Source organism: Aythya ferina (genome assembly GCF_964211825.1).
Source record: "Aythya ferina genome assembly, chromosome: 2".
NCBI classification, from domain to species: Eukaryota; Metazoa; Chordata; class Aves; order Anseriformes; family Anatidae; genus Aythya; species Aythya ferina.
In genome coordinates this window covers 1454396-1474761 of record NC_140297.1, presented here as the reverse complement: position 1 = coordinate 1474761, position 20366 = coordinate 1454396, and the positions used below count along the sequence as shown (strand labels likewise).

The 20366-nt window shown below is 51.4% G+C and overlaps 1 protein-coding gene across 3 annotated transcripts; it reads right to left on the bottom strand.

The window, feature by feature from the left end:
• Nucleotides 1-1636: 1636 nt before the first annotated feature.
• KIF9 (kinesin family member 9) lies at nt 1637-20042 on the bottom strand. Of its 3 annotated transcripts, XM_084510378.1 has the most exons (22): nt 20001-20042; nt 18352-18524; nt 17956-18052; nt 17221-17386; nt 17010-17116; nt 16310-16534; nt 15045-15128; nt 14835-14927; nt 14040-14187; nt 13365-13429; nt 12232-12309; nt 11571-11639; nt 11142-11246; nt 9905-9960; nt 9015-9105; nt 7635-7768; nt 7237-7419; nt 5799-6007; nt 4855-5034; nt 3861-3976; nt 2115-2219; nt 1637-1840 (listed from the first exon to the last, which is right to left on the bottom strand). In XM_084510378.1, the coding sequence occupies exons 3-22, from the start codon at nt 18049-18051 to the stop codon at nt 1736-1738; spliced, it is 2415 nt and encodes an 804-aa protein (XP_084366504.1). In that variant the 5' UTR covers nt 18052; nt 18352-18524; nt 20001-20042; the 3' UTR covers nt 1637-1735. The 3 variants fall into 3 exon arrangements, with proteins under 3 accessions (XP_084366504.1, XP_084366505.1, XP_084366506.1); XM_084510379.1 differs by lacking the exon at nt 2115-2219; XM_084510380.1 differs by lacking the exons at nt 1637-1840; nt 2115-2219 and adding an exon at nt 2812-2969.
• Between the last annotated feature and the right edge of the window lie 324 nt (nt 20043-20366).

Here is a 20366-nt window from a genome sequence, read left to right as displayed (position 1 = left end):
AGCACAGCGCCGAGTCCGCCCCGGCTCCTCCTCCTCCTCCTTCTCCTCTGCCGCCAGCACCGCCGCGACGCCGCTGGTGCTGGTGGTACTGGTGGTACTGGTGGTACTGGGGGTACTGGGGGTGATTTCGGTTCTCATCGGAGCGCTACGAGAGGTGCTGGGATGGGGAGAAGCGGGAGGAGCCCCTCCCTTAAATCCCCCTCCGGGAGCAGCGCGATCCCAGGGATCCGTAGCGGGATGTTGGGGTGCCCAAGGAAAAACGGGAGCCCCCCAGGATCAGCGGGATCCCAGGGATTGGGACCGGGACACTGGGGTCCCCAAGGATATCTGGGATCCCCCAAATCAGCCCCGGGACACCAGCACCTCCCCAGGATCACCAGGACCCCCCGGGACAAGCAGCATCTTCCAGGATCCGTACCGGGATGCTGGGACCCACAAGGACGACCGGGAGCCCCCCAGGATCATCAGGACCCCCAGGATCACCAGCACCCTGTGGGATCAGCACCAGGACAATGGGGTCCCCAAGGATATCTGGGATCCCCCAAATCAGCCCCGGGACACCAGCACCTCCCCAGGATCACCAGGACCCCCTGGGACAAGCAGCATCTTCCAGGATCCGTACCGGGATGCTGGGACCCACAAGGACGACCGGGAGCCCCCCAGGATCATCAGGACCCCCAGGATCACCAGCACCCTGTGGGATCAGCACCAGGACAATGGGGTCCCCAAGGATATCTGGGATCCCCCAAATCAGCCCCGGGACACCAGCACCTCCCCAGGATCACCAGCACCCCCTGGGATCGACACTGGGACAACTGGGGCCCCCCTGGATCATTGGGATCCCTGGGATCACCAGCACCCCCTGGGACAAGCAGCATCCCTTGGGATCAGTTCCAGGACACTGGGACTCCCAAGGACATCTGGAATCCCCAAATTCAGAACCCAGAATGACCCCAGGATCACACCCGGGACCCTGGCAACCCCAGACCCCCTGCCCCATACCCACCCTGAGCCCTCTCCTTGAAGGGAGACACATGGCCCCGGTCCTGCTGGCGGCCAGGCCACATTTCAGAGATAAACACCCCAAAATTACCCCCAAATGGTCTTGCCCTTTCAAAAATCCTTTTATTTCATTGATTTTACAAACCCTGGGGAGGGCTCCTGGAAAGATGAGGCTGCTGCAGCACCCCGAGACACCCGCGTGCCTTCGGGGTGCGGTGCAAACCTCCCCGCATCATTCGGGGTGGGAGCCTCACAACCTTCCCAATGCCTAAAAATTGCGATGTCCCTATTTATTTATTTTTTCTCCCAGATTTGGGGCCACGGGGGGAGCAGCTCACTGAGTTTTATTCCTTATCCTAAGCAGCGGAAACCCCGAGGAGGTGCCGCGAGCAGGAGGACCTCCGCCCAGCGGGCCCTCAAAGATGACAGCAGCACAAACTCCTCGAGCTTTGCAGCTGATCTCACCCTGGAGCAGAATCGCCTCCCCGGAAAGCACCGGGCAAACGCCACCCTACGCCAGGAGGGAGGGCAGAAGGAGCTGTGAAACCTCTCTGCCCTGACACCTCGTCGTGCAGGGGCTGGCGGAGCGCCCCGCCTCGCTTCCCGTAACTCCAGCAGCACGAAAGCAAGCTGCTTGTTTCGATCTCCCACCGTTTATTTTGGAGCAACCGATCACGGGGAGGAATTCGGGGGGTTTTCTGAGCTGCCTGCCCGCTTCCAGCCCGAGGCCGAGCTAGGTGACGAGCAGAGACCTCGGGGCTTTGCTCCTGGCGGCTGCGATGTGCCCGGGCTTCTTCTGCATTTGCCCGAGGGACGACATGGCTCTGGCGTAGGTGTGCTGGCGAGAAAAAAAAACAAGAAGTGATTAACAAAACGCTGCTTTCAGAGCAGAGCTACCAGTAAAAACCCAAATTCATGACATGGCCCTCGCCCCCAGGAAGGGAGGAGAGGTGAGAAGTGCTGGGATCGCTTTAAAGCAGAAGAGACCAGCACGGGATGGGGTCTCTACATCAGGCAGAGGGGAAAAAACGTTTCCAGGAGCTTAGAATTAGCTGCAGAATTAGTCCAGCATCCCAGCAAACCGGGCAGGAGCTGGGCCCGGCTGAGCTCACCCTCTGGTCTCGCTTCATTTTTGCTTTGTAGAACGAGGCCGACTCCGGGCCGGCCGGCAGCTCCAGCTCCTGCAGCCGCTCAAATCTCTCCTGCTCGTCCTCCTCCTGCGGGGAGAAAGAGAGACCCCGATCCATGCAAAAACCACACGTCGTGGAGACGCAGAGCTCAGCTGGGATGGAAACACGAGTTTTTAAGACGGCAGCCAGCTATCTGGTGGTGTTTTCATGGCAGATTTGAGGATAGCTCTGGCTTCCTTCGGTTACCTTCCCTCAATGAGCAGCCTGGAGAAGGTGACAGTGAAAATCTGGGGTGATAAAAGGTAAAGGACTCGAGCCAAGAGTAAAAGGTGAGCACCGTGGAGCAGTGCATTAGAAAATAAATGAAGAATCAGCCTGGAGAAGGAGAAGTGGCTCAGAGTTGGAATGAAACCCCCAGAGGAAGGTGCTGGTGCCCTCACGGACCCGCTATGGGGTCAGTGGTGGTGAGGGGGAGGCTGCAGCTGGGAAAGGAAAATGAGAAACCTGCACAGAGCAGCACTACGGGGTCACTCGTGGTTCCCTGCCTGAAGATTCCTGCCTGTAACGTCATCTGCTGACCCCATTACCCAGCGGGGTTGGGGTCAGTTTTGGTTTTTGATTTTTTTTAATTTGTTTTTTTTGCTGTTCTCTTTATAGAGTCCGTGTCTGCAACCTTCCAGCCTGGTACATCGCAGCATCCTGCCTAAAACCAAACTCTGCTTTTGTTTTTTTTTTTTTTCCTACATCACGTTTGTTAGTCGTAGCCCCAAGGGAATTCGCTCCGGAGGAGAGGGAGAACCTGTCTGCCACCAGCCTTGAAGCTCTTCACGCGCCTTCCTAGAAAGGCAGGAAAGAAAATGCTGAACCGAGATTTAGGGTCCAAACGATCAGACGCAGAGAAACGAAAGGTCTCAGTTTCGGTTTTCTTTCTAGGGAGCTCCAGTCCCGCAGCGCACGTGGGTTAGAAACGGGGCCGTGCACCTAGGGCAGGGGTCAGGCAGCTCACGCCCTCCTTCCACTCCTTCCCAACCCGCCTGCAGGTGCTTTTTGCTCCTCTTTGCTCCTCTTTTCCCAACCCCGACGCTTCTGGGGCTAGGCAGCAGTGACGGAGACGTGGTGTGGCACAGAGGACTTGCCCCTCGTGGTCAGGAGGGGATTTCTCTCCTCGCCACGCTCCCCTTCTTGGTGCCAGCAGGGTGGAAGCCCTACAAACAGCATTAAGGCTCTGGGGCTGATATTTAACAAACCTGGAAGGACTTTGGAGGGAAATAATGCAGAGAAGAAGCTCTGGTAAGTAAGAAACTGAAGAGAAACGCCCACTGTCAGGAACAAGAGCTGATGGATTCCCCCAAGCGGCGGTTGCTAACCAGAGGGCTGGCCACGCACCAGTTGCCACAACACGAAGCACAAAAGCCTGGCTGTAACCATCACAGATCCCAACTGCCAGCCTCCCGAGCACCCCCAGCACCTCTGGGCACCGTGCCTGCTCGCGGAGAGTCAGCAGACGAGCGGGCGCTGCGAGCACCGTGCCCTATTTTGGCCTCTTTGCAATGAAGCTAAGGTGGGAGCAAGCAGCCAGCTGCTCTCTGCGTCCCGTCGGCCGGCGTTTTGCTGCCAGCCACTCTGCTCGGAGAAAAAAGGCAGAGCTGCCCCAAAATGCCCTCCTCCTCCTCCTCTTTTCCTCCTCCCGGGGGCTGAGCTGCGCCCTCGCCGCGCGGCGAGACTCACCAGGCGCGTGACTCTGTCGATGGGAATCATCCCAGGCCTGATGTTGCCACCGGGCTTGAGAGCTTTCTGCACGTAGCTGGGGATGAGGAAGGACTCGCTGTACCAGATCTCAAATTCTGCAAGGCAAAAAAAAACAGGGGGCAGTGAACGAGTTTGCAGCCACCAGAGGCGAGGCTGGGTTTCCTCGGGCTCCCTGCTCACAAAATCACGCAAGGCCATGGGTGCTCCGAGCTCTTCTGTTTCAATCTGCTGGAAAAATTCGTTAATTAGGACAGGGGGGCAATAAAGACAGTTAATGAGGTCGGCAGATCCAGGAGGTGGCCAGGACGTGGGGACAGTCCCCTGGGCTTGTGCACCCGAGAGGGGAACGGCCACGAGATGGCAGTGCTCCTGCGTCCCGCAGCCATCCTCCCAACCCGCTGGGAGCTTGGAGCAGGAGATTTGGAGCTGCCGGGACGTTTCGGGGTCACGTTTCAATCCCAAATGCTAAAGGAGCACAGGCGCTTTCCATCCTGTCATAGCTGGTGATAACCCACAGCAGGTGCTGCAGGAAATTTGTCCTGATTAACGCGTCGTGGCACGGGAGCCAGGAACACAGGCACTGTGGACACGATGAATATTGCTGAGTTTTTCACCCTGGTTTCAGCTCCGAGATCTCTTTGCTCCGGGATGCCACAGGCAGCTGGCAGAAGCCAAAGCCAGAGCTAAGAGAAAAACCCGTGGCCAAGTTCCTGCACGGTCACTGTTGGGATGTGCCCAGGGAGCAGGGGACAGCGTGGCGTTATCTGCGAGAGAGAATCCGCGGAAGCTCAGGATTACACCACAAAGAAACCACAAGAATCGTCAATAAAAAAAAAAAGAGAAAGGCTGGAAGGCAGAAAGGGAAACCACAACAGAGCACGACGGGGGCTTGGCAGCACGGCTGGGAAGTGTTTCGGTGCCGAGCTGCCCTCACACACCCCAGCTGAGCCCGAGGCTGCTCAGAAACTCATACCTGCGATGAGTTTGTTCCGACACTGGTCCACCAGGTGCTGGCAGTACTGGATCTCTGCCTTCAGGTCCTGCAGCTCAGCGTAAGCCGCCCGGTACTCCTCCTTCAGGTCCTTCATCTTCATGATGAGTAAAAACTCCTTCTCGTCGATTATGAGGTGTCCCGTCTCGTCGACGTACTCCCCTGGAGGGTAGGGAAAGGAATCAAAGGTTTCTCGTGCGGGTGGAGAGGGCCACGGAGCAGTCGCTGTGCTTGGAATCACTCAGGGTTCAGTCCCGCGTGAGATGGGACACGGGCAGACAAAGAGGAGGGATTGGGACCCACGGAAGGATGCACAAATAGGGCATTGCTTAGGGCTTTCCTGGCTCCTGCTGGAAAAAAAAAAAACACCCTGGGAAGCTGTGGTGAGGGTTTGGGGGACAAAAGGCTGCTAAAAAGACCACTGAGCCAACGCTGCTTCTCTAGGATAAACATCTCGCGTTGTCAGCTTCCCTCAAATCAGTTTGTCCTTGTGGTTGCCAGCACCCACAGTTGGTAGATGTCATCAGAAAGAGGCCCAAAAAAAAAAAAGCAGTGAGTCTGTGAAAAGAAAAAGCCTCCCTCTGATACGGATTCAAGCTGATGCCGCTCATCATGAAGCCAAAGGAGCTCCGCATCCTGCTGGTCCTGAGGGAAGGGGCTATGGACGGAGCACAGTGCTCAAAGCTGCTCTTCGAGAAGGGAAATGGAAACCAGCAGCTCTGCAATCCCTTGGGGCTGCCTCCCAGGCCGTCATTCACTAGGCAGGGCCTCCTTGCTGTTGGCCATTCCCTTTTCTCTCCCTCCTCCTTGTCTCCCTAGCCAGAGTTTTGGCTGTGGTGCCACAGGACCGAGTTATCCTCCAGCAAAACCGCTCTGCAACCGGGGGCTCCCTCTTTGTGTCAGACTCTTCCTGGCCAGCGACTTACCCTGCTGCCACCGCTCCTGCCTCTGGGCCTCCAGAGCCTTTTTGATGTCCTCCATCTCCTGCTTGATGAAGTTGATCCTCCGGGCTACCGTACAGCTTCTCTTCTTCCTGGCGAGGAGGATGCTTTTGTTCTCCTTAAAGATCCAGTTGATCTCCCTTCCACACTCCTCCTTGAACTGCTCAAACGCCGCCGGCTTCGACGGAGGGGAGCTGCAACAAAAATTCAAAGAGCGAGGGCTCGTGCCGTGCTGGCTGCACCCTGGTGCCATCCCCACGACAGCTCCCTGCCCCTTTTTCCCCTCTGCATTGCTCCCAGAAGGAAGGATTCCTTAGGAGACGCCTCGGAATTGAATCTTCCCTGGAAAGAGGACCTCTAAGGGTTTGAATTTTCAGAAAAAATAGCTAATAGTGTTAAGGATTTTTATTTTTTTTGCTCTTTTCCTGCTGGATTCCCAGCACAGAGCGGCGACGTCTGCCAAACAAAGCCCTTGGCACGTGTCAGTCCCGCTGGATTTGGGAGGAATACTGCCAGGCGAGCAGAGGGCACGGAGGAAGGCAGTAGCACGGCGAGGTGCTTCAGGAGTAAATTCGGGTACAGCACGGCCACGGAGGTGCTCATAAGACTTCTGAGCTGCTTCACTCGTGGCCTGAGAGCTCAGCAACGACAGAGGGGTGGAAATGATGAAGGGAAAAGTGGTGTCCCGTGCTGTGGGTCCTGGTGGAGCTCCTGGGATTGAGCAGCAGCACGCTGCTGAGCGCATCGAGCCCGTGGTCTTGGCACCCTGAGCGTTTTTTTACCCCGTCTACACCATCCAGGAGGAAATGCAATTCAGTGCTGCCCTCCTGTGCTAAGTTCTGGTCGCTGTACCAGCAGATAACTGGCACGCTGCTGCATTTTGGGCCCCTCTGCACAATTCTCTCTTGCTATGGCATTTCCTGCCGTGACCTCACGTGGATATTGACCCTTTTTTTACGAGTGTCTGGGGTTTTGTGGCTGCTCACGAGGAACCTCTGCCCTCTGCCCGAGGGGTGAGGAGTGCTGCGACTTTCACAGGGGACCAGGTGGCGATGGAGTGAACTGGGATAGCTCAGTGGCAGAAAGTAAAACCTGCAGGCATGCCCCGAATTTAAATACAGGAATATTGGCTCTAAAATATACAGAGAGAGGGGAAAAAAAATCACATTTGAACGAGGAACTGACTCTTGGTCAGCAGAGATCACTTAACAGAGCAACTGGCAGAGCTCAGGGCAGGTGGGGAAGCCACCAGCATCTTTTGGTCCACTGGTGTCCATAAAAACCCTGCTGTGTCACCACCCAAGCAAGGAAGCTCTCTGAATCTCTCCTCTTTACCTTGAAAAAGGGAATTGTACTGGGGAAATGCAATGCACCCACTAAAAACTGGGAAATGAGTTATATTCCCTCCACAGGGACAGCTTACCTGGGCCGCTGGGAACCTTCTGCAGAGGCTGGCTTTGAGGGCTGCGCGTCGATATTGGCCGTATCCTCGCTCCTTGCTCTCTCCTTCACGTCCAAATCCTTGATGGGAATCGTTACCTGGCTTTTGGATAGTAAAGGAGCTTCCAGCTCTCTCCCAGAAACGTAGCTCCTAGTTCCTTCCTTCCTGACATGGGGGGGAAAAAGAGGAGGCAGGGTGATTTCTTCCTAAACAGGGAACTGGAATCAAAGCAAGGGTCTTTCTCTGCTCTGCATCGGCTGCACGTTCCCCCTTCTCTCTCAGGGGACCTCACTGCACCAAGCACTTTAAAGGAAACCTGCAGGTTTAACGCGGCTCCTGATGGCAAAGAAAAGGGAGAGCCGCCTGCCTGCTTCACTCACTTGGAGTGCTCGCTGCCCTTCCTGGATTTCTTCTTCTTCCCATCAGGTTTGGGTGAAATCGGAGTCGTTCTAGTCCCCAGTTCCCGTCTGTGCTGTTTCCCCAAGAAGTGGCGATCCACATCGACCACTCCTGCCTGGAAAGAGGAGAAATAAAAGACAGAGCAGGAGGCGTGAGCTTTGTAGATGACCAAACCACGCTGTACACCCCACACCCCCTTCATCTTGTCACACAACTGAATCCCAAAATCTTTGTTCACGACCAAGGACTGCAGGGAAACACCTCTATAAAAATGAAGTATAAACTAAAATCCTTAAATTATCCTTAAATTAATACGCTGAGTATTTCAGCTACTCAGGGAGAGAATAGCTTGGGTCCAGGGTCACAAAACCAAGCTCAAGCTTTTACTGTAAATTTTCCCTCCCGATTTTAGACAGTTCTGAACCCTGAGTAATTCAGACAGCGCTCCCAGGGTTTGACTGGTAACATCCCAGATTAAAACACAAACAGCAAAATCCTACAGCACCACGGCGTCAATGCAAAGGAAAAGCATCCTCAGAAGTCTTCATTCAGGGAAGGGGGACACGGAAGAGAATCACACTTCCTGCAGGACCTCTCAAATTGCCTCAACCATAATACAGAAGGGGGCACTGAGCGTTAAAATCCGCTCGTATTAGGGTTTGGTTTTGGTTTCCAGGTCTTTAAATAAAGACTTGAAGAGGCCTGCTAAAGACCATCTGTTTTGCTGTTATGCAAATAACGTGCCTTTTCCCTTTCGCCTGTCTTCCAAAATATTCAAAGCATCTACAGTTGAACCACAGGACGAGTGCATGACTCTGCAGAGCCGATAATGATTATTTTTCTCTGCTTGACTGGGAAAAGCAAGGCGAGGAAACGACCACTGCAGAGAGAAAATATTTCACAGATGGAAACGAGCAAGGAAAAACAGGTTATAACCACAGGTCGGAGTTCACATCATTTCTGGTTTAGAGATTTCTGGTTTTTAGAGTTCACTTTGCTGCGGAAATTGTAAGGATTAAAAGGAGGAGCTCAGCACAGGCAAGGGATCTGACCCTGCCTTTTACAGCCACCTGGCTGCCAGGTAGTTCTCCTCCTTCTATTATTTTATATTTGCTTCATTACCGTGTTCTCAATTATTCTGTTCAGATAACGGGCCAAATGCTCTGCTGCCAGGAATTAAACTCTCTGTTAATTGGTGCCCCTCTGCTCTGTGTGAGTTTCCTGGCCCGCTCATCACGTTAATATTTCTGAGCTTTAGATTTCAACAGGGAGAAGTTCAGAACCTGAGGCAATTCGGGGTTCAGCAGCAAAGAAGTAATTCTGAAATGGGTTCTGGGCAAGGCCCGAGCACCGGGAATTACCTTCTGAGCAGCAGCAATAGTAGCAAAGTCATTTTTGTCTATCAGAGCATATTTGCTTCGTAATCTGGCTTCCACTTCGTGTTCCTGTTGCCTAGGGGAGAAAGCAGCCCTTTACCTTCGTGTTCCCAGAGGATTATTTCATATGGCAAACCTGCAATACCTGCCAACATCACGTCTCCAAAGAAAACATCTTTTATCCGAGATCTCACTTCCAAACACCCCATTCTGCTCCTTCTGCTCTTCCCGTGGTGTTGGAACCTTTTCCATTCCCCTCATCCCTTTTTTTTTTTTTTTCTCTTATGTCCTTTCAGGCCTCACAGCTATGGAAGTTTTTTGATATCTGTTTAAATGCAGAGCTTAACCTTTCAGTGGTCCAGATCGAATAATATCACATCTGTTCAGTTATATCACTTTAATATCTAATCTTATTCTAATCTATTGATTATTAAATGGTGGGTTTTTTTCCACTGAAAGAGAGCAGGTGAAGCACACGATACGAGATTGAAGATTGTTATAGAACCTGCAAGTTAAAGGAAAAAAAAAAAAGCCCATCACTTTGGCACAATAAAAGGAGTCACAAGTTAAAAAAAATGACAATTATTGGGCAAGATTTTTACCATTTTGCTCCTGGGTCCCTGAAAATCCCGACTGCCCGGTCTGATGACACCCTCATCCCTCTTCGTCCTTTTGTGTTTCGCATCATGGAAACTGCCTGTCCTCATTTTTTCTTCCAGCCTGCCACTCACCTTCCCTCGTTCAGCCCCAAAGCACAGCTTTCAGCACCCACCGTGACATTTCCCAACAGGCACTTTCACGCTTTCTCCCCTTTAAATATAAATACATACACACTGATGGCCTTTAGGTGCTGGCGTGGGGAGGGAATATCTTACCTTACAATCAGCTTGAACTGCTTAAATACCTCCTGGACTTGCCTGACATTAGTTATCTGAGGAAGAGATGCACACAGTGAAGACAAAAGTAAGCATTTCCAGGCTGTGGTCAGCTGTACTGATGCAAATATTTCAGATCGTGAGGGTTTTGCTTTCCAGCTGGTGGCTATCAACACTCACGGGGAGTTACCTTTACCCTGTACTTGGCTGGAGGCTGACACCTTGCTCACTCTGAGGAGGTTTTTAGGGAGAGAGGAAGCTGATAGGCCTAGATTTAGAGCCAGACCTGGATAGGTAGGCTCCACGGAGTGCCCAGCCAGCCAGATAATTAATTTTTTACAATAATTTTATAAATTACACAGATGGCATCCACTGACTTTGTAGATTATGATGTCACTTCTCTTTTCTTTACCCTCCAAGACTGTCTACTTAGGTCTGCCAGAGCACTCTCTGCAGCCCTCTCAGCCACGACACCAAATCAGTTGAGCCTTGTCACTGTCTCTGCTCCAGAGACCAGGAGCCAAGACACAGGCAGACAAGTAATGGGGAGGGTGTAACTGAGCAGGAGAGGGTAACGATGACATGAAATGAGAGGGAAGGTCTCAAGCTGCTTCATTTCGAATCACAGAATCATTTAGGTGGGAAAAAAACCTTCAAGATCATTAAGTCCAACCATCAACTTGGCCTACCAAGTCCCGTCACCTCACAGACAGCACCCCAGGGCCTTTTCTGTGGGCACCCAGAGCCTTCCCCAAGCCTGTACTGCATGGGGTCGCCTTCTTGTTTGCCCCTACAGAAATATTTGTGCATGGGGGACTTCAGCTGGTTCTTTTGGCAATCATTTTGCTGTTGACTGGTACTTCCAGGCTGTGAAACTGTCCTAACAAACCTGTCCCTAAGAGATCGAACGTATTTTGGCAACACACCTCGCAAAAGATTTCGTATGATGTTGACAGGGCAAATTTTTGACATTACTTATTTATAGAAGTAATGCACAAACCAATTCAAAGGGTTTCACGACAGAGGAAAAGTCTCCTCGAGCTTTGTAGTGGGTTTACACGGCAAGGTTTTACCCGAGTAAAACCATCACAGGCTTCCAAAAAAAGCAAAAATTGTATGAAAACAAGGATTTTGGGTTAAAGACAGCTCTTCAGAAGACATTTTCATTGATCCTGCCCTGGGATAAAACGGGATGGAAGCAGTATCCAAGTCCTTCTCTGCTTAAAAAGCTATTTACCTCAATTTCATCGATGGCTCCTTGCAGGTATTTGTGGATCTGAGACTTAATCTCTGCTATCTGGACATCAGTCAGAGGGTCGTAAGTCACCAAAGATCGATTTGCCTGAGAGAAAAGGTGAATAAGTATTGATAAATTAAAAAAAAGCACAGCAAGTACTAGTCTGGCAAACACCTGCTGTGCCCCGGGAAGCCTTGAGCTTAATTTTTGGTTGTAACTTCTCGTCATCAGAGTTAATAAAACATGGGACTTGGGAGCATGCTGAAAGCAATGCATTCCCTCTCGTGTTTCAACCAAACGAGAGGAGGGCCTCACAAGTCAAAAAAAAAAAGAAATCAGGCATCTACAGGAGGTGGTGACTCTGCAAAACGATGGTTATGGCAAAGCCTTAACTAGGTGCCGTGGAAGATGGTGCAGCCAGTTCCTCACCAGGTTGTTGTGCATTGCCAGTTCTTGCTTCAGAAGAACAATTTCCTTCTCCAAAGCCCTCACTGTCTCCTAGCAGGAAAACAAAAAAAAGGTGAGCGAGTAACTAAATGCTGTTATTGAAAATAAAATAAGCGCTGGCGACTCAGAATGTGTGTCCAGAAAGGTGGGAGTACCCAAATCCGTTGGGATCTGGTGCAAACCAGACACTGAGCTGCTTTAGGGGCCTGTTAGAGCATCAAAGCACAATAGCTTCCTTAAACACGTGTTGGTTTCTCTTTCCCACTCCACACCTCCCAACGAAAACGAAGGGACTGGAGAGGAAATGACAGCTTTTTGCACAGCTCTCAGCTTCTTCTGGAAGCTGTTGGAGGAAACTCCCCAGCTGCTTCGCTGCTCACCAGTGAGATCAGGCCGTGAAGAGCAGCAGGGCTCTCACACACCCCATGTGCTACGGATCCAATAATTCTAAACTTCTTCTTGGGGCTACCAGTAATTCATTCAGCTTTGACTGCTGCCAGCTCCCTTTCAGCTGTGGAAGCGCACTCAGGACATCTAAAACACTGCCATCAATTTCTTTATTTATTTTTTTTTTTTTGCCTGGAATCGTGGCAGGAATATCATTTTACCAGCAGGAGCAGGAATAACGCTGCTCTCTACTTACCTCCGGGTCACACGTCACATTGATGACTGGCTCTGTTGTGATCCATTTCATTCTGGTAGCAAAACGAAGAGAAGACAACTGAAAAACACGTGTTGTTTTTTTTTTTGTTGTTAAACAGTAACTGAAAGAGATATCGGTGAGGATTTCATTTTCATAATCCCTTACTATTAAATCAGATCAGATCCCAGCACACAGAAAAGCAAAACTGTTTAACTACACAGAGAATTACAGGGTTTGTGATTCCAGGAGTGTATCCTCCAGTGCTCACTGGTTTCTGTGTGATGAGCCAGCTTCAGACCATCTCTTTGTGCTTTCTGTCCTGCATGTGGACAGCTCTTTGTGTGAAAGAGCTTTTATCTCGAAAACATCCCCCCACACACAGCTCTGAGCAAAATAACACGTCCTAACACCTCCAAATCACGGATCGATGGCTTTCAGGCTTAGTTCCTGCAGTGTGATCTCTCGGGAATAAGCCCCTGCAGCCTGAAAATCATCCCATTTCCTTGCAATTCCCCATTTCTAGATGCTATCACAAGTAGGAGCTGACAAACACAACACTGCCTCGAACACCACTGCGTAGCAGCTGACTGTGTTTGCATTTGTTTGGCTATGCAAAAGTTCCTTGGCATAGAGCAAGGTGTTTCCCTGCTCAGTGTCACAAATATGGCTAAGATGATCCACTTCACCCAGCGAGGCTTTCACCCATTTTAATCTTTCATGGCTCTGGTTCCAGCCTCCCAGACCAGCTGAAAGCCAGCTCCGATTTGATGTGACCTGCTACAATTCCATCAATTTCATTACACAATTTACCATTCAAAACACACTTGTAGATCTGAGCCAACAATAACAATTAACACTGTCCCGTGTGCTTCGATCCCAAATTTTGGGGCCTGCTGTAAACCAGGCCGGTCAGCACTCCGCATCACAAAGCAGACTGGTGAGATCAATCTGTTCTCTGAGCCTCTGAGATAAGATGAGCTCTATCCAATGTTTCTGAAGAATTAGACAGGATGTTTCTCCGGGACTCCAGCCACAGCCCTCCAGAGACTACTCTCTGAACGCAGTCAGGGCTGATGCAATTGCAGCAGCAGCAGGAACAAGGCTGTAATTCTGCAGAAATCAGTTCAACTTACAGTCTCTTCTACGTGCAAAGCTTCCCCGCAGATATTCGCCACTAGGACAGTATTGCATTTCCCTCCTGGAACAATAGAAAAAGAAAAAAAAAAAAAGGCAAAGAATATCATTTTGTTGCTGTTCTTCCCTTTTCTGGAAAATATTAGGTTACGTGCTGACTGAAAAACAGAAAAAGCAGCAACAGAGAACGTGGCCAGTTGGGAACTGCCCCTCTGAAGTTCCCATCTGGTGGAACAGAATGATCTATGAGTACATCAAACATCCCTCTGAGTTTTGATGACTTCGGTTCCTCCACACAAATGCCTGCAGCCTGTCTTCAGCTGCTTTCTCCTCAGCCTTTCCTGCACGTTCCAGACCCACCTCAGCTTCGGGTTTCTCATCTGGAGCCCGATGCTAAAGGAGCAGCAGCTGGAGAGGTTTGTAACGTGCTGCATTTTTGTGCTGGCTAGTTTTTCAACTGTTCCAGCTGAGGGAAGTTCAGCGAATTTCTGTTGGCCTGATCAGCCTGGCCTTTGTACTGTCTGTGCCTGCTGCTTTATTTGATGAGGAAAACCAGGCGTCCTTTGAAAAACGATTAGTTCCATGTGTTTAGAAGGCTCTGAACAGCTGATAGGCTCCCTGAAACACGATTTTCTACGGGTTTTCTTTGGGGCTGTTTACCCCACAGCTCTTACCCAGCGAGTCCTTGAGGACGTGAGTGAGCTTGCTCTGTCGGAAGGGGATGTGGTCCCTCTTCGGGTCAGCCAGGGCGATGACGATTTGCTCGAGGAACGACAGAGACTTGTTAATGTAGGTGGCTTCCTTCAGAACCTGCCCTTCAGACTGGAACCAAGACCCAAAGCGTGAGGACAGGGATCTAATCCAGATCAAACATTTCTCATCTAGAGCTCCCCTCAGCCTGAAAACAAGTTTTTAGAGACTTCAGTTTTCCCTTACGAGTCTCCCAGGACTGCTAGCTTCCCTTCACAACGGGGAAAGCATGCATTTGTCACAGGACCCTGCTCTGATCACTACACGGGACCTGTGAAGGTTTCAGCTGTTGAGATCTAATGCTCGGAGAAAGTTTCAAGAGTTTCCTGCTGTGACCAGAAGCGAGATTTGCACTGACACTCAGGGAATGAAGAGGAAAAGCACAAGTTCTTTGTCCCAATAGCAAAGGGCTCTGGCCTTTTCCTTGGTGAAGAACTGATAGATGGATAAACTGAGGGTCAGATAAACCAGCTGAACCTGGATCGGGTTGGGAGGCACACGCAGGATGGGACTCACGTCCACGGGGACTTGGCAAAGGTACCCAGCAGCTGCCAACATCTGAGCACTCTCCCGTGCATTAACGTGACTTAGAATTTGCCACAGCCTCTCCTATTTATCACAGGCCGAATTCTGTTGTGGAAAACCCTCAAATTTCACCTCCAATGTGTTGATTACCAGCCTCTCCACCACGTCCACCAAATATTTCTTCCACTACTTACCCCGGTCTTGCTCAGTCTCTCTGAGCCTGCCAGGTCGATTAGGTTGATCTTGGAATTAATGCATCTGACGTCTGAGAAAGCTCTGCAACGAGACTGAGGGGGAAAAGAGCATGGGCTGTGCTTCGCTGTAGGCAAAACTGAAGAGTAAAAACCAGCCACACAAAGATCCTCAGTCATTTGAGCCCCCGGAATAACTGCTGGAGCTCTTACCTCGATGTAGATAGTAAAGATGCAATGGGATCTGGAGGAATTCTTATTCAGTGAGTGCTCTGCTATTACTCGGTTGGTCTCACCCTGTAAAGGGAGTCAGAATTGAAGACAATATTTTAAAGCTCCTGCAAAAGGGAAATTGGAAATCCACACAGGTAAACAAACAGTGGTTCAATCTTCATTCTGCGGACTGTTGTTCACGTGGTTAGAGCCTCCAGTGCAGGAGCGCGGGGTATTTGTGTCACTTTCTCACTCAAAAGGCATTTCACAGCACGGTTGGTTAATAATCGTAATAATTGTGCCATAATTGTGCCTCTTACCAGATATATTCTCTGTATTTCCACTTTCAAGGCTCATTTTCACTACCCGGCTACTCTTTAGGAGGAAAATGGGAGCTCCTGGGAGTCACAGGGGCTAGCTTAGGACACCAGCCCCATCAGTAAAAAGGCAAATCAAGGATTTTAAGGACACCAGAGGGCTCCTGGTAAGGACACCCTTCCTGCCAACAGCACCAACGATTTATTCACGTTTTCCTTACAAATTAAAGCACCCGCAGGTAAAAGAAGGATGCAGCCACAACCAAATAAGCTTCCTTCACAAAGACAGCACGGTGTGAGCAGCCCTGCTGTAAAATCTGACACACACTGCCTGTGCTGTGACCACCCTATCTGCCAGAGATGTCAGTGCTAAGACTCTTTTCTTGGAGCTCTGACTTAGCCAGGACAGGTAGGGGAGTTTTCCAGGAAGGAATTCCAGTGTAGGCTGGCTGGGGGGGTCGAAACGGATCCCAAATACCCCACGCTTTGTGTTAAGGCAGCGTGAGGTGACCAGGGTAATGGAAAGAGGTCGTTTCAACTGCTCAGCACCTCTGTCTGCTGAAGGGGCCGGTGAGGCAGCTGGCATTTCAGGCAAACCTTGCGAAATGAAGACAAAATCTGTGGCTACAACTATTTTGGTGCTGCCTGGAATCCCCAGCGCTGCTGCTTTCCGTGGCCTCACCCCTAATTTATCTCCTCCATCACTTGACTCGTTCTCACATACCCTAAAACCTGGGTTTCTCCACAGAGATCTTCCAGAATCTCTCTGCCACGGATTATTTCCTTGCAAGAGCACGGACTGCAAGGAGTTACCAGTTCTCCCACACAGCAGAGAGAGAACAAAGAGGGCTGAAGCTCCCTCCGGCACTCCTGGCCACCCGCTTCTTGCTGTACTGCCTCTCCCCTCAGCCAAGCCACCGAGAGAATTGAAATATTTGCTTGGCTTGCCTCGAAAAGGAGATTGAGAGCATCCTCCTCGTGGCTGACGGAGTGTAGAGACAAACCCTTGACGTAAACACCCCGCGGGCAGTCCACCACAGCCATCTGCACGTCGCCGGTCCCGCTGTTTGTGGTGGTGGCCAGCAGGTCGCACAAGGTCTCGTTGTAGATCTCCAGGTAGGAGACCCGCACGGTGATGAAGGAGTCGACCGAGCGCGCAATCGCTTTGAAGACCTGCAGAAAGAAGAAAGGACGGCGGTGGCAGGCCTCCTTCACGAGCAGAAATGTTTATGGCTTTTCAGAGGAGCTGTTTGGGACTTGGAGAACAGCTCTCAGCTCATCTACGGCTAATTCTGAACCGTGGCTGCCTGCGGGCTGACAGGGCCAAGTCCATGTTTTTAGTAGGATTCCTCAGAATGATGTTTTTTGAGAGCCTTGAAGGTTTCTTCTTACATTCTTCTGACGTTTGGGAAGCAGTGAGCTACCCAACACACTCCCGATGCTCTGAAATCCCACCACTACTGTGTGTTATGGGATCCTTTAGCTCCTTAATGACCATCACTGAGATGAAATTTAAAAAAAAAAGGAGCGGTGGAAACCAAATAAAACATACCCAGTGTTAAAATGGTTTTATGAGCAGCAGAATGCTGATAGAAGTGATGCTTTTATTACTTCTTCTAGGCTCTTTTCCCGTCAGGATGCTCAGTACCTGCTGGATAGCTCGGGGTATGATTCCTCGATGCTTGTACTCGGCCGTTGCTCCCGTCATCGTGTAGGTTTTACCAGCCCCTGTCTGCCCGTAGCACATGATCGTGCCTGGAAAAGGATCAAAATGAAATAAACCCAGGAGGGAACCTTTCAATCTCCCTCAGACCAACCCTCCCCTCGCCATCGAAAGAGTCAAAATAGGAAGAAATCACCGTTATAGCCCAGCAGGGCATCAGACACCAACTTCTCGGCCACAGTCTCATAGGCCAGCTCCTGGGAGGTGTTGTGGAGGACCCCGTCCAGCCTGAAGGACCAGTCGGTCTGTCTGTTATTCACAACTCCTTTCCTGGCGTCTTTTTTGATGTAAATATCTATGCTCTGAACCCCCCCAAAACAAGAAACAAAAGGTTAATTTCAGCAGTTGTGAAGAGTTCCAGCAGTTAGCATCTAAAAAAACCCACCCACTGGAGAGCTGCAGGTAAGCAGAAGGTGGAACATAAATATTGTGACTGCTTTTACTGCTCCTGCTGGTATTTTCTGGCGGCAGGAGGCCCAAAAAAAGGAAGAAAGGTTCATCCGTTTGGCTTTCAGAGGTGGGACAGGGCAATTCTTGGGTTGGTGTTAACACAAGGATTATGGGGAGAAGTCAGGAACGCACAGATGGGGAAGAGAAACGGCCTCCACCACAACGGGACCCCTAAGGATGAGCTGGGATTCCTCAGGGATCAAGGTCCCGGTCCTTTATAGGATTTTCTTTAGTGATTGCACCACAAGAAGTGGGTTTGCCAAAGGTACTGATAGAAAACCTCGAGGCTCTGTCAGCACAGAGGAACGAGGAGGAAACCGTGAACCAAAAAGCACCAAGGAACGGAGGAATTCTGTGTTTTTATCAGCAAAACTGAAATCAAACTCCAAACCTTTCACGCCTGCCATCGCTTTTTCCCTACCTTGTTGTCTGGCCCAAACTTGATCATGTCTTGAGCAAAATCGGCCGTTGGTTTGACTCGTGCAAACGTACGGACCCTCTTCTCTGCTGCATCCATCCTGCAGGGAGAGGACCACGAAAAAGCACCGGCTGCGACCTCGGCTCACCCAAATCTCTGCTCCCGAGGCTCTGAGCGAGAAACCTGAGGCGAAACGAAGCCAAAATGCCCCAAAAGCGAGGCAAAAGGCCCTGCAGGCTTTGGGGTGCCAGCAAATCCAGCACTCTGAGCAACCTGAACCTGTATTTCTCGTGTCTTTGTAGCCCGTTTTTATACTGTTAACCTCTTTTTATGCAGTTATCCCCTTTTTATGCAGTTTTCCCCTTTTTATGTTGTTATCCCCTGTTCATAAAGTCCCACCTGAGGCACACAGGTGATTCCTTTTTAATCCCTGGAGCACACAGGTCCCGTATTTTCTCACTGTTTCCTACAGCCTGTGCTCAGCAGGCGAGATCCAGCACCAGCTTCTGTTTTCGGACAGGATTTTTGGTCTCTCTCGTGCATTAATCGCTTTTTTCCGGGCTCTCCATCACCTGAAATGTAAAGATGTGATCTGAACCAAGATTTCTGTTTGAATAAGAGGCGAGTGACTGACTGACAACGCCCCACGTGCCGTTTAACTAATTATAAATACACAAAGACCCAGGGAAACGTCGCGTTTAACGAACCCAAGTGTGGCTCCTTGCCTTTTTCCCAGATTCTCGCAGCAAAATTGTCCCCAGGGTCCAAAATCGGCAAACTCAGACAGTGGGAAAGGTGCAGCCCCCGTGGGAACGCTGCTGGTGGTTTATTTTGTTTTTTTTTATGGAGAAGGAGAGTGTTCTTCCCTATCCAAGGATTGGAGGAACTCGTGTCTTATTGCTCCAAGGCCACAGCGAGAAGGAAAACAGAGAGAAAGGAGCAATAGGGAAAATTCTGGCAAAAAAAAAAACTAATCTGGTGCCTCCCAGGATAGCGAAAGCCCGGATAATTTGGGGGTCCCCTGCTAATTTGGGACTCCATTTGAGGCTCCCCTTCTAATTTGGCCCCATCTGGGGCTCCCCTCCTAATGTGGGGCTCTGTTTGGGGCTCCCCTGCTAATTTGGCTCTGTTTGGGGCTCCCCTGCTAATTTGGCTCCGTTTGGGGTTCCCCTGCTAATTTGGCTCCGTTTGGGGCTTTCCTGCTGATTTGGGGCTCCATTTGGGGCTCTGTTTGGGGCTCCCCTGCTAATTTGGCCCCTTTTGGGGCTCCCCTGCTAATGTGGGGCTCCATTTGGGGTTCCACTGCTAATTTGGCTCCATTTAGGGCTCCCCTGCTAATCTGGGGCTCCTGTTGGGGCTCCGTTTGCGGCTGCCCTGCTAATTTGGGGCTCTGTTTGGGGCTCCCCTGCTAACATGGGGCTCTGTTTGGGGCTCCCCTGCTAATCTGGGGCTCTGTTTGGGGCTCCCCTGCTAATTTGGGGCTCCTTTTGGGGCTCTGTTTGGGGCTCCCCTGCTAAATTGAGGCTCCGTTTGGGGCTCCCCTGCTAATTTGGGGCTCCATTTGGGGCTCCCCTGCTAATTTGGCCCCATTTGGGGCTCCCCTGCTAATGTGGGGCTCCTTTTGGGGCTCTCCTGCTAAATTTGAGGCTCCTTTTGGGGCTCCCTTGCTAATTTGGGGCTCCATTTGGGGCTCCCCTGCTAATTTGGCCCCATCTGGGGCTCCCCTGCTAATGTGGGGCTCCTTTTGGGGCTCTGTTTGGGGCTCCCCTGCTCATGCGGGGCTCCTTTTGGGGCTCCCCTGCTAATTTGAGGCTCCATTTGGAGCTCCCCTGCTAATTTGGCCCCGTCTGGGGCTCCCCTAATTGAGGTCTCGGGGCCAATTTGTGCTCGGAGGTGATGTGGGCAGAGCAAAGCCCCGCGGCGGGGGCAGGCAGCAGCGCGCCCACACCGAGATTAGGGCCTGAGGGAGGCGTGAGGCGGGGATTTGGGGTCGGGGGTGGCCCAGAAAGTTCCTGGGGACATCAGACGTGGGGGGGGGCCGGCTTCACCTCTGCGCCTTGGGCCAGGTCCGGAGGTGGGAGGCGAAGCGGGGGCGGCAGAATTGTTCTGGAAGGAACCAAGGAAACCGTTAAGAATGTTCCAGAATTCAGCTGGGACCCCCAATCCCCCACCAAAAGCCCCCCCCCCCCCCCCGTATCCCAGCACCTCCCTGAGCAGGGCACCCCCACGCCCCCCAGGTACCTGCTGGGGGCTGGAGGTGGCACTGGGGACACTGGGGACAAAGCCTGGGGGGGGTGACAAGGCCCTGGGGGGGGGGGGTGACAGAGCCTGGAGGGGGTGACAAAGCCTGGGGGGGGGTGACAGGGCCCAAATGGGGGGTGACAAAGCCTGGGGGGGGTTATAGGACCCGGGGG

Excerpts from the sequence above, each read along its gene's own strand:
- KIF9 (XM_084510378.1), bottom strand. The coding sequence starts at position 18,051 with ATGGATGCAGCAGAGAAGAGGGTCCGTACGTTTGCACGAGTCAAACCA. Across the intron at positions 17,117-17,220 it reads TGCCCTGCTGGGCTATAACG|GCACGATCATGTGCTACGGG; the intron begins GTGATTTCTTCC and ends ATCCTTTTCCAG. Across the intron at positions 16,535-17,009 it reads TACCCCGAGCTATCCAGCAG|GTCTTCAAAGCGATTGCGCG; the intron begins GTACTGAGCATC and ends TTCTTTCTGCAG.